This window comes from Pelmatolapia mariae, linkage group LG5 (genome assembly GCF_036321145.2).
Source record: "Pelmatolapia mariae isolate MD_Pm_ZW linkage group LG5, Pm_UMD_F_2, whole genome shotgun sequence".
Taxonomy (NCBI): domain Eukaryota; kingdom Metazoa; phylum Chordata; class Actinopteri; order Cichliformes; family Cichlidae; genus Pelmatolapia; species Pelmatolapia mariae.
The window spans coordinates 36,438,030-36,451,513 of NC_086231.1; the positions used below are offsets into that span (position 1 = coordinate 36,438,030).

The 13,484-nt window shown below is 38.7% G+C and overlaps 1 protein-coding gene across 5 annotated transcripts in view; it reads right to left on the reverse strand.

Annotated features, from left to right (window-relative positions):
* The window catches only part of fhit (fragile histidine triad diadenosine triphosphatase), a 291,013-nt gene that overhangs the window by 212,153 nt on the left and 65,376 nt on the right, over positions 1-13,484 (reverse strand). For 2 of the 5 annotated variants that reach the window (XM_063474906.1, XM_063474905.1), the window contains exons 3-8: positions 12,175-12,217; positions 10,553-10,589; positions 6,434-7,478; positions 6,184-6,330; positions 5,735-5,836; positions 4,526-5,564 (exon numbers count right to left, since the gene is read on the reverse strand). The exons of 2 other annotated variants lie outside the window; for them this stretch is intronic. In XM_063474906.1, the coding sequence (XP_063330976.1) occupies positions 5,259-5,564; positions 5,735-5,836; positions 6,184-6,330; positions 6,434-7,468 (1,590 nt within the window). In that variant the 5' untranslated portion in view covers positions 7,469-7,478; positions 10,553-10,589; positions 12,175-12,217 and the 3' untranslated portion in view covers positions 4,526-5,258. Of the gene's footprint in view, positions 1-4,525; positions 5,565-5,734; positions 5,837-6,183; positions 6,331-6,433; positions 7,479-7,685; positions 7,820-10,552; positions 10,590-12,174; positions 12,218-13,484 lie in introns of those variants that run through there. One more of the 5 variants, XM_063474907.1, reaches the window with a different exon arrangement.

A 13,484-nucleotide genomic window follows, 5' to 3' on the forward strand; every position in this document is an offset into this window, starting at 1 on the left:
AGAGATTGACAGACCACGTGACTTTCACGCATTGCATACCGGGAACCCGTGGCAAAACAATCCAAGTACCGCATCAAATGCAAGCCTTTGCAGCACCGCAAAACGTTCATTTTCCAGTTCCAATACCTTCTTGCTTTTTCTTTGCCCCCCAAAAAGGTATGTACAAAACGAAGGAGAACAATGCCGGTCCGTACAAAGACAGACTTGATGAAAAGTCAAAGAAAAGATACGAGGAAAAAATCAAAAGAGTGAAAGGGTTAGACCCTTACGAGCACACAGAGTGGACAAAAGACGTTAGCGTGCTGCCCAACTTTTACCACGCTCAGATTTATAATTATACGGTTCTTGGAGTGAGTGCATACACTCATGAAGTTTTTAGTAACTTCAGGTCACTGCAACAAGCCCAGGTACAGTTTACCGACGGATGGGTACAGGACCTTGAAATGCACCGTGTAGAACGAAAGACCATGGTACGAACAAAGGTAAGTTTACCAGTCTCACAAATCGTCGTCATAAATACACATTCGTTAACCGTTTATTAATAGGACCTTTGAGCTCAACGGTAATTAATTAGTAGTGGAAATAATTTCTGGTACGCATTACAGAAATGTAGCAGTGACAATAATATTGTATGCTGTAATCGTACTGGGCAATTAGTGATACAAAACAACTGTTTTATCCTGTGAATAAAAGTATATGTTTTCAATGTACCATGGTAATAACAGAAGCGAAACGCAATATTGTGTCAGGACAATTCACTATTTATGCACAATAAACAAAGGAGCATAGCGCGACAATTTCTGTTCAGCGCCAGACTTGCTTGTAACCTATATCACCAATTATGTTAAGAAAAATGATGTATTAACTAAAACAGAAGACTTACCTTTGTGGAAATGCTTGGAGCAGACTAACATGTGAGCTGGAGTGTTCTGGGACGTTATATTTGGTATATCCAGGCCATCCGTCGGCTCTTTGTTACTTCGGAAACATGGCTCGAACAATTTCTCTTCAACGACGTAATCCGATAACAACCGATCTCTTTACCCGTCAGCTTCCCGTGGCTGTCATGCGACCGGCTATTGCAGTTAATAATACAACAGCTTCTTGCCATTTTTTGTGTTTCTTTTTATCGCTGTGTAACTGATTTCAATTGAAAGCCTGTGTGCGCTAGTACCTCTTGCCACGAGTTACCAGAATCCTTTGCGGTTTTACCCCTGAATGACGTCACATTTTCAATCTCTATTGAGTGAAGGTGATGGGTGGGGGAGGGGTGTCAGGAATCTCACAGGAGGCAACAGCGCCATGTGAAGAGAGAGGCTGGCACAGTGGTGTGGCTCTGGATTCCAGGCTGACTACAGGTGAGGTTGTGGGGGTGTGAGCAGACACTGTGGTGTCGAATCTATTGAAAAACAGATTCAACTCGTTAGCTCCGTTCTCACCTCCCTCAGCTCCCCTGCTGTTGGTTGGCCTGAATCCAGTGTTGGTCTTCATGCCCCTCCACACCTCTCTCATGCTGTTCTGCTGGAGTTTCCACTCCAGCTTCCTCCTGTAATTGTCCTTAGCCTCTCTGATCTTGTCGTTTAGTAGCACCTGGACCTTCCTCACCTCCTCTTTATTGCCCCCTCTGAAAGCCCTCTTCTTGTTGTTGAGGAGGGCTTTAATGTCCTTAGTCACCCACGGCTTGTTATTTGGGTAACAATGAACAGTCTGAGCTGGAACAATGGAGTCGGTGCAGAAAGTTATGTAGTCTGTGATACACTCAGTTAGCCCATTGATGTCCTCGGCGTGAGGCTCACAGAGTGTTTCCCAGTCGGTCACCTCGAAACAGCCCTGTAGTTCTGCTAAGGCCTCCTCTGACCACCTCCTAACGCTCCTCGTGGTCACAGGTTCCCTCCTCACAATTGGCACATAGCGTGGGGTGAGGTGAATCAGGTTATGATCTGACCTACCAAGTGGGGGGAGGGAGGAGGAGCTGTATGCATCCTTGACATTAGCATACAGTAGGTCTAAAATTTTCTCTCCCCTGGTGGGACAGTCCACATATTGTCTGAATGTTGGAAGTGTATTGTCCAGTGATACATGGTTGAAGTCACCCGAGATCACAATAAAGGCACTCGGGTGCTGAGTCTGTAACCGGGCAATAGCAGAGTGGATAGTGTCACATGCAGCTGTGGGGTTAGCAGAGGGAGGAACATAAACAGCCACCAAGATGACATGAGAGAATTCCCTGGGTAAATAATACGTCCTGAGTCCAACAGCACACAGTTCAATGTCCGGGCAACAAATCCTTTCTTTGATTGTTATGTTGGCAGGGTTACACCACAGGTTGTTAACTAAAACAACCTAAAACAACTTCTTAAAAACGACTTCTTCAGTCTCAGCTGACTGCAGGTGACCTGCAGTCAGCTGAAGACTGAAGAAGTCACTTGGATGAGTGACGAAACGTTTCTCCCACAAAACGCTACGTCCAGATGAACAGAATCAACTTTTGGAGATTTACTTTCCTGGATGATTGAGAATGCATCAAGACACTCTACCATAATCAGTTTTTTGGTGCAAAAATACTATTATATGCTTCTCAGACTATTATTCTTAGCATTTTTCACAGATTCAATTAAAGAAAGGGAAAGGAAATGTGTTTTGTGACAAGCTGCTATTATTAACGCTAGTATTAAAGTGCCTTAAATATAATTTAAAGTAGTATTTTTGCCAAATTGTGTGTTATGTGTAGACATTACACCACTTCATCCCTTGAAGTAGGTGCTGTTAATGCTATGATTCACACCCATGTACATTTAATATCAAACAGAATTAGACTAACTATTGAATCACAGACTCTGTAAAGTCTCCCTACAGTCATGACATGTCCACAGTGTAAACAAGTGCTCACAACCTCAGCAGGAAAGCTTGCTAGCAAATCTAAACAGGGCATCCCTCTTTGCCCAAGTAAGGAATGTTTAAGAGATCCTGTTTAGTTGTGTTCATGAATCATTATCACATTGCGCCCCGTCACCACACCATTTCCAGGAAACAGGCATTAGCAGTAGAAATGAGATTCAGTTGGAGACAGACATGACACACTGCCAAACAAAGACATTAAGCTAGCCCAGAGGCTGGCCACACAAATGCAGCCACTGATTTGGCTTAGAATTGCCTTAACAAACCCTAGACCAATGTCACCGGTCATAAACCACACAAAGACATGGTCAGTAGAGATATTTCTGTGTCAGAAAGATACTTAAATTAGAACAATTATACTTTAAAAAGATTTTTTTGATGTTGTGTAAAACCTTTTATGATTTTTTATGTGCATGTAATGGCATATTCTGCTGGACTGTATCTTTCTTTGAATCAAGAATGGTTAATTGTCATAATTGAGAAGCCTAACAGAAAGCTGGAAGAGCCAATCTGCTGCTGACAGATGAGAGACTGGGAGAAGAGAGCAGAAGAGGAGAGAGCTTGGAAACAGAGGGCTCAGAAAGAGAGGGCTCAAGTTGGGGTAGAACACAGAACGAGACACAGAACAATAATTGTGGGAAACATTGGAGACATCGAAACTGTCGGCTATTACCTGACAATGACCTGACAATGGCTGACAGCTTACTATGACAGTTACTGGGCGAGAGGCTGGAGCCTTGCCCAGCCCTCAATGTAACCTCTTTGTTTCTTCTTCTGGTGTAACAAGAAGAAACTAACTAGTGTTTCAAAAGGACATGCGAGATTGGTAGTGACTATACTGAGCACTAAGATGAATATTGGACTAAATGGTACCTGATCAATAGCTTGACAACCGCTGTTTTGTGTCTTTTCTTTTAAACTGTTTCCTGTGCTTATTTTGATGCCACACCAATCCACAATTCTGCCACTTGGCATGGCTTTGTTAGTGCTTGTTGTTTTGGTCTTACTTGCCAGCTAGCCAGGGGCAGCAGTCTAAACAGTGATAGCCTTTCCTCGCCTCCTCAGGACTTCTAGGACACCCCAAAGTATTCCAAAGCTACACTGTAAAAACTGTGACTAGAGGTTACTTAAAAAAGTTATGGCAACAAAGTGACACTTAAAATAATTAAGTAGATTTTAATTTCAAAAGATTTATGTAAAATGTAGAGAAAATTTTAATTAAATTCAAATAGAAAACAAAAGTACATATTAATTGAATTAAACTGTAAATATGTGTTGGATTTAGGGACAAAATCTCAAACTGAAGGTTAAAATTGCACAACTTTAACAAAAAAAAATAATTGATATGAAATAAATCTCTGAGAAAAATTACTTTGAATTTACTAACTATCTGGAAAAGGTTTAGTAAAAACTTCCTAAAATATCCATTACAAAGAAATGAACATTTTTGTTTTTTCAGTAAAACTCAAATTGGATTCAATAATTTTCCAAATAAACCTTATAAATAATGACTGAATAATAAGAGAAAATCAAAAGAATTTAACTTATTTTCTGAGTAAAATGAATCAATTTCACAAAGAAAACATCAAAGCAGTAATTTGTTTTATTGTGGAAAATAAAACACGGTAATTTATAATATAACATTTTTCTGCTTCTATACACTGAATTCTTATCAACAATCTCCTGATCTCCTAAATACATTCCCCTGCTGTAAATTTGTTTTAGTGTGATAAACAGTTTATCACACAGCTCTGTGTACAGAGCAACAGCAACATAAAGAAACTACATGAATGTTAACCAGTTTTGTAAAAAAGAAATGAATCGTTAGATTAGACTGTAATGTCAACATGAACCTGAAATATGAATATTCTTTACTCTGTTTCCTTTATCTGTTACTTATTTATGATTGACTAACAAAAACTTTAAAAAAAATTGAATCACTCAATATAACTGTAGAACAAAGGTTTATCACTCATGTACATGGTATATCAATAATGTAAATCAACCTTTTATCCCAATTTGGATGTTTAACCTGAGAAAATCTAAGACACATGTAAGAGGAAGTAGCATTTCTACAGTTACAGGACTGCAATTCTGTTAAATTTTAAAGTTGTTTTAAACTAATGTTTTATAGTAACATACACTAAATAAAGAATAAATAAAGAAAAGCTTCACTAGTGATTCCTCCAATTTGTTGCCTTTCAAACAGAACATTCCTAAGAAACTTGTAGGTAATAAAAAAACAAACATTAAAATAAAGAGCACAAATACAGCCTGACACATTGCAGGTCTGAAAAGATAGCTGCATCTAACAAAGACAAACCAAAAGTTTACGGTGAGCTTACTTTCAGAGTCCTTGTTTAAGCCAATAACTTATTCTTGAGGCTGTTCACTTTTGGTGAGAGCCTAGCACAATCCAGTTCAAGGAAAAGTTTCTGGAATACTTCCAAGGTGTATTTTAGCTCTTTGGGATAGGCAAGGTCGACTGCATATGTCAATCCAACCAGCATTGCGTATGCTCTTGGAAAATTACCCAGAGCAGGCATAACTCTCACACCCTCCAGCACAATGCCAATGTCACCCTCCTCAGATCCAACAGCCTTGATTTTGTAGATTTTCATACTCTGTTCAGAAAGATCTTGTGACACACCATCCTCATCAGCATCCTGAAACAACAAAAACATGGGTTTTTCTGACTGTAATTGCACACGTGAAATATTTCCTGGACACATCCTGTAGCTGAATGACAAATAAAACATGATAATGCCTCAAATTATTTGAAACTTGACAAACATGAATAACGAAAACAGAATAATGTTTCTATTTCAACACTTACACTGTACTCTTTGATCAGTTGATCAATGGACTCCCCAAGGTACACCATCAAGCACTGAATAACCAGATTTCTGGTTATGTTATTGCTAGGATTGCTTGGTGACTGAAAATGAGCAAGAATTCCAAAAATTACCATCAGATAAGTGACCATTTATTAAGACAACCTGTGAGACTGTAGGACAAAACAAAAACCCAGCAATACCTGTACTTGTGTTTTTTTGTTTTTTTTTTTGTTTTTTTTACTAAGAACAGACATGTATTTATAATACAATTAAAACATGAAACCCATAATTGTGTTGTTAATTATATCAGTGACGTCCTGGCGTCCTCTTGCACTGATAAAAACATGCAAACAAGTTAGTGGAGCTATGCACCATGCAAATGACTCTTTAAATTTGACAAAAAAAATCTTTAAATAAAATTCCAAGCTGAAATGTCTGTGGAAAATACCTTGGCTATGATAGCCTGCAACTTCAATCCCATGGCTCCCCCCTTGGAATGGAAAAGGGCCAACAGTTTGGGAGTGTACTCATCCAGCATGGACATGAATTTGGGTTCAAGGTGTACCAGGGTGATCCTGTAGAACTCATCCTGCAGCTGAATGACAAATAAAACATGATAACGCCTCAAATTATTTGAAACTTGAAAGATTACATTAAAAACAACACAAAAGCCTACCCAAAATGAATTTGGAACTCACATGAGATGCCTCAAACAAAGCTGGCCATCTGGCTTTGATGTCCTCAATGCTGGGGGACAGGTTGACAATTTCATGTCGTCTATGTGCAAATGTTTTAGCCATTTTTTCTTTTATCACTTTGTTGTTGTCTCTTTTCTTGACTTCAGTAAGCAACTGAATTCGCTCTTCTTCTTGACTGTCCTCATCTTCACCTGCTGGATATGGCGGAAGGTAATTTACCTCTGCTTTCCGAGGCTTTTTCACTTTATTTGCAGACTTCTGGTCACCTGGACTCTTGTGTTTCATGGCATTGCATGTCAACTCAGGAACACCAAACCCTCTAAGTTTTGTACGATAATTGGCCATCTTGTATTTGATGCTTTGTTGCCAACCATAATAACCTGAGAAAGAGCCAGGTTCCTTGAGACAAGGGTATTTTGTCACAAGTGCCTCAGCAACATAACTAACCTGTGCACTTGAAGGATAGGCTGTAAATGTAAATATAGTTTCAGCCAACTTCTCAAGAATGTCAGTCTTTACTTTGGAGGTGGGCAGAAGATTTCCATTCTTTTTATACTCCTCAGTGGCTCTTTCCAGGTACATCTCAGTTTCGTATGCAAACTGTGGAATGGGAAACTGCTTCGGCCAGGGCTCACAACGTTCTGTGGTCTTCTGCCTTTTGAGAATAATGGTGTCCTGAGAAGAAGTGGTTGCAGCAGAGTCTGCACTGGATACAACTGACTCAGCATATGAGGAGTCATAGTCAGACAGTTGGCCAGAGGGGCTGCCAAAACTGTCATCAACCGGAGTCAAGCTTAGGATGACCGGGGTGATGCCAACAACCTTCACAGTGTCTTTGTCTTTTATCTGGTCAGTTCTGTGAAGAGTAAAGTAGTCCTGAAATTCTGGGTCAAAATACTGAAGACTGAAGTTGTTTGAAATCTCAAAGGTATCCTTCACAACACTCTGGAGCTCCTCCACTGTTGGTGGGATCCCTGATGGAAGAACCAACTTCTCGATTTGGTCATCAATAATTACACGAAGCTTTGCCTCCATCTCGTTCAACCTAGAATAAAATGTAAATGGGCAGAGTTAAATTTCCCTTCAATTAAATAAAATTAGTTATTACTTTTCATTTATACAATAGTTGAGATATAAAACTATAAAACAAAAAGCACACTTCAACACACCAAATGTTGCAAAAAACAAATACTTGGGAGATGTACATGTTATCGAGTTTTTGTTGTTGTCGTTTTGTTTTTTGTTTTTTTACCTATTATTCAGCGCAGATGTAACGTTTCAGGGTTACCAAGCGTTTTCTTCCCACATTGTATGAAGCCAAGGGCCACATGTCACCAAGTTTCTGCTGCTCCAAAAGACTGATCTTGCCAGTGTCCTCCAGTTGAAAAGATCTCAGATGTTCTACATACCATGCAGCAAGTAACTTCACAATGAAATATACACAATTGTCCAAAACGACTATCTGTATTATCTCAGCAAAGTCTGGTAGTCCACATGTTGAACCATTAGACAGGATCATCCCAGCAGTGTATCTTGTTCCACTGTAGGTGACAGTGGTGGCAAGCTGCACACAAGTCAGAGATGGTGATCTTGCTCTTAAATCTGCCTGTATGTCTGGATGCAGCACATCTACAGGCATTCTGGATATTTTTGTGACAAGCAGGGCAGGTTTCACCTCTTTTGATTGCATGTGGTATGCCATCATCATTTGATGTCTTGTAGAAAGGGTCAGCAACACATTTTTGAAATTGTTAGTGTGTCTCACAACTTGCTTAAAAAATCTGTGTTTTGCCTCAAAGCGCATTGTCCATACTCCAACCAATGGCCCATATTTTTCTATTAACGCATGGTAGTGCTCCAAAAAATGATGTTTCGGTGTCAGCCTTTGATCAGGAAAAACTTCCAAATATCTGACACGATGTTCAGATATTTTAAATTCAAGGTAGGCAATACTTTGTGTTGTGTGAACAGGGGCAACCACTAACTCAACAATGTCCTTCAAAGTCAGAAGAAGTTGCCAAACAGGATCACCTTCAGGTACACGTAAACCAACAACGAGAGGCAACAAACGTATTAGGGCCCAGTTTTCATGAGCATTTCCTCCTATAGTTTTGCGACCAGCAAAATTTGGAGGGATTGCTTGTGGACTGTTCAATTTGTCTGAGCCCTTATATGGAAAACATGTGATTATATTATTCAGTTCAGTCAAACTGAAGTAGTGCTTCTTCAAAAAAACTTGAAAACACAATGCTAACTCTCTTGGCACTATTCCCTCAAAAAGGTCATGAAGGACATCTGGTGGGTATCCAGACACAAAGTGAAAATGATTAAGTTGATCAGTTAATGGACATGACCGCTTTAAGCCAAAATGAGGCACTAAATTTGGATTTTCTTTGACAGCTTGTACGTGTAAAACACAGTCATCCCTTTTTCGAAGTGGGAAGACCCCAGACCGTACTTCATATGTCTGGTATTCTGAAGAATGTCCAAGGCAGAATCTACAAACATATGGCCCATTAAAACTTTCAACAAGTCCACTAATTGCATGAGCACCAAGGTTATCGGCTACAACACAGTGTAGGGCGCCTTTAATATTTCTCCCTAAACATGAAATAAAAACCCCCTCCTGTTCAAGAGTGACAAGATCTTTCAAAAGTGGATCCAATACTACTTTGTATTCAAACTGTTTCACATCAACAGATTTGCAAAGTAAAGCTAGTTGTATTGATGTTAAGGCAGACTGTAATCTCAATGGCAAATTGGCCAAAACCCAATAAACTGCAGTTATTTTATGTTTTTTCCGAGAGGTTCCTAATGGGTTACACACCTCAAATTCATCAACATAAATTATTATAGAGAGTCTTGTTTCTTCTACAGCATAAAAGCCATTGTCCTTAAAACACGTACCATCAAAAATGGACTTAAAATGCCCAGTGCTACTTGAGCACCTTGAAAAGGCTTCCACTGCAATATCTTTGTTCTTTAGTACTACTTGTAAAGTCTTTAGAACTGGTACATATTGAAAGCTCTTTTTTTGTTCAGCATCAAGAATATATTCAATAGGATCCACAAACTGGAAATGCTCCTTAAAATACTTATTTCTCTTAAAAGCTGAACCAAGTGGCCCGCCTGCTCCAAGAGCTCTGCTAATGGGATGAGAGCTGCACAACTGTTCGGCCAAGTCCTTTATGATAGTGTGGTCAACTGTGCATTTGTTAGATTTCAGTGCTGAATCAATTATATTTTTGATTCAGCCAAGTCCTTGAAGAACAGTACAAGATGTAAGCCAAGTCCTTGAAGAACAGTACAAGATGCACTTTCTGGATCAACATCACTAGAGCATTCATCATTGTTGAGTTCAGGGACATCAGAATGGTCAGTGTTCTGACTAGGATGACTTTCCAAGACTTCTTTCTTAAAATCAGTTAAGGAACAAGATGTATGTCTCCTGCCTTTGTGCTTTAGAAATGTATTGTATATATTTGTGCGAAAGTCACATCCATTAAAAACGCAAAATACAGTTTCGTGTCTCTTCAAGTGATTTCCTATATGCAGAAAATAGTCCTTCTGAGTAGAGGAAAAAGCAGTGCAAGCCAAACACTTAAATGCAGTGATCACTCCAGGCCTTGGACTCTCTTCAGCGGCATGGTATCTGGACAAATGTGTGCGAAGGGCTCCTTGCGTTTTAAATGTGCAAGGACAACTGCCATACAGACATGGCTGGTGCTGTCCACGACCAAATGTTGCGTGTTGTAATCTGTAATGACGTAGTAGATTCCCCTTTGTAGTAGAAAAAGATTTGCATATCTTACACTGCCATCCCATTTGCCAGGTCCTAAAGTGATGGGAAAATATATATCTAAGAATCTAAATAGTTTTTCATGACAAATGTAAGAGCATGGGTATCTATACACATTTGATGTTGAGATTATAGAGAAGAAGAAAAGAATCCTACAAATAACAAGCAATTATTTTCTACTTATTATTTTTACAAAAACAAATAAGTTAGATTAAGTGGGGTCAACTTGGTAATTTTCTGCTGCTTCAATTTCAAAACCATTAGTTTAATTTAATACAACATGGTATCACAGCTTACTTTATAATGCACAGTCTACATACCGATCAGCTGAATTTAAGTTGAGGGATCTTCCAATACCTGAAAGGAAAGCAACATTATCATTAATAGCAGTCTCCAAAATAAAAAATTTACACAAACACATGCAGATTGTTAAAGACATATTTAAATTAATGCTAAAATTTTAAAGGTGAGGTTCATATATAACACAAGGAAACTCTTTGTTAGATTAAAAAGGGGATAGGCCCTGGTTTCTGTAGCAATTTGGTGACAGATCACAACATGAAATAACTCTCCCCCCCATATATATATAAGTCTAGATATCACAGATTTATTAAACAGTATTAGGTAAAGTAATAAAATCTCTGACTAAAGATGTTTAAGATAATTCTTCCACCTTTTTTCAAAATTGCAAATGTGAGCACTTGATATGCAGTCATTCCAATAGATTAACACATTTCAAAACATATAAGGATGTTTACTGTTATTTTCTAATAATGATTCTACAAATTTTCTAGTGAGATATTTACTCTTAACAGTAAATATAAACTCATTGACACTGGCTTAACGCCTCTAAACGAACACAAAACGTTAGAGCACTTTTGCAAATATGTGATGTCTTGATAAATCGAGCAGATATTTGAAGTTTACACAGCACCATTCTCGCATGAAAATATCTTTAAAGTTTATTTTGTGACCCAGAAAGAGTAATATTTCAAACTCCACCACTCTGCGTTCCTCCGCCACTGCCTCGTTTGAGTTTTGGACGAAATGGATTCTGGGATATTGCATTTCGTCATTTCGAGCTGATTGGAGACCAAAACAGCCAATCAGATTTTTTGCATCCAAGTCTGTGATTGGCTGGTTTTGTGGCACAAATATAACAGCGTACAGAAAGAGTTGAGTGCGCACGGGCAGAAATGTTGAGAGCGCGAGCATCACATTGCGATTCAAGCGCAAATGCAAAAACTGAGCAAGAGGGGCTGCTATTGTGTGTGTGTGTATGGATAATAGCAAACACTGAAATACATTTTTTGCACGCAGCAATGAATTTTGTTCACTCAAATTTAGCTTTTCTTCGCTCAAAATAAATTTCTCCTCAAAATGCAACACTTGCACCTGCATTTTTTTTTTTACGTGCGCTCAGAATAGTGGCACAAAAATAACGCCATAAAGTCACGGGCTCCGACAGCATGACGCAAAAAAACAGTTATGTCGCTGGACTCAGCCACTTTAGCTTCATTAACCACAACTGAAAACCACTGCGTCGAGACAAAAGCTTCGCAAAACTGACTGTGGCTGACAAAATCCGGCACAAATGATTTTAACTAAATCACTCACCACTGAGTGTAAAACTTTTTCATGAACTTTTAAAAGCTGATGAAAGATGTTAAAACTCATCGGAATATATCGTTGATATATTTTTTAATACGGTAAAACATGTGGTTAGTTAAAGCTGTTCAGTAACACAGTCGTGAAGGCTTGGAAAGTGACCTTGTGCTAGCAGTCCACTAACTGCCATTTGTGTAAAAATACGATACTATCATTACAGTGATCATTATTAATCTAATTTTGACATATCATACTGTTTAAAACCTTTACTCAAAACTGATATACGTTATTGTTTAAACCGTGTCCTATATTCGAACAAATTAAGAAGTCTTACCTCTGACAAAATGGAGATCGTCCACTCATGAAGCGTGTATGTCCTGCACGTGGCACAAAGGATCATGGGCGGAAGTGTACAATGATTAAAAGGAAAATGCTTTCTTCAGTTAAATCTATTAGATTTCTTAATTTTTTCTAGGTACTCATACATTTTTTTAAAATCTACTCAACAAACCATTGCTTAATTTACCCCAAGCGAAAGTGTGTAAATTTAAATAACTGAACATCTCAAAAATGTTGAATTTTGCTTAGATTTAATTAAAACGACACATACACGTTTTTACTGGGTAATAATTACTATTACTTTCCTATTAAATACTAATTAACCCCAATCACAGTTTTTACAGTGTAGTTAAGAGCCATGATTTTTCCAGCGTGTCCTGCATCTTCCCTGAAGCCTACTCCCAGTGAGACATGCTCGAAACACTGCACTCAGGAATCTCATTGAGCTGTGTCTACAACAGAGCAGACCTGTACTGATCCCATATTATGAAAGACACTGCATGAATCCATCTGTTAACCCTTTCTTTCTGCACTCATGAACAAGACCCGAAAATTCACGAATTCACTGCACAAAGTCTCGAACCGTGTGCATGGGTCAACCGGCATGCAGCCTGTTTCAGTTCCTCCGTTTTTTTCCCCATACTTCAAACTTTACCTTACTGAATTGAAGCAAATGTGACTTCGTAGTTTCATCTGGGATTAATAAATTATACTCGTTCTGATGATTCTTTATATTTCTCTAAAGAGCCAGACTTTCTTGTACTCTTACAGTGGTGTTCAGCATTAGCTCTCCAGGCTTTCTGAAGTTCTTTCAATTTTTTTTCTTTGAAAAGGAATTACTCTTCTGTCTGAGAACCTTGGCCCCTGACTTGGATTTACTGATTAATCATAGCCCATTCATTTTACGCTACAACCCACTCAAGTTGAAACTAGACATTTTGTAAATAAAAATTATGAATAAAAATCAGTGACAAATGGCACCCCTGGCCGAGTCCAACTTATTGCTAGCAATACAAACCAAGCTCAGAGGCTCTATGCCTGTCCCACTGTTCCCAGTTTCCACATGAGGTTTCAGAGGCATGTCACCCAAGGAACTCCCACAAGAACAAGACCTTTAAAGACAACCCCCATATCCTTTGATCCCTTTGCAAAGATTTTAACTTTCTTTCAATAAATCTCAGAAAATTGGTTTGGATTCTATACTCAAATTATTTTTCCACAACAATTTTGGCGACGAGGATGGGATTTCTCAAGTGATGTTTTTCTCTGCTTTCACTTTAATTCAGGAAAACCTGCAGCTAGGCA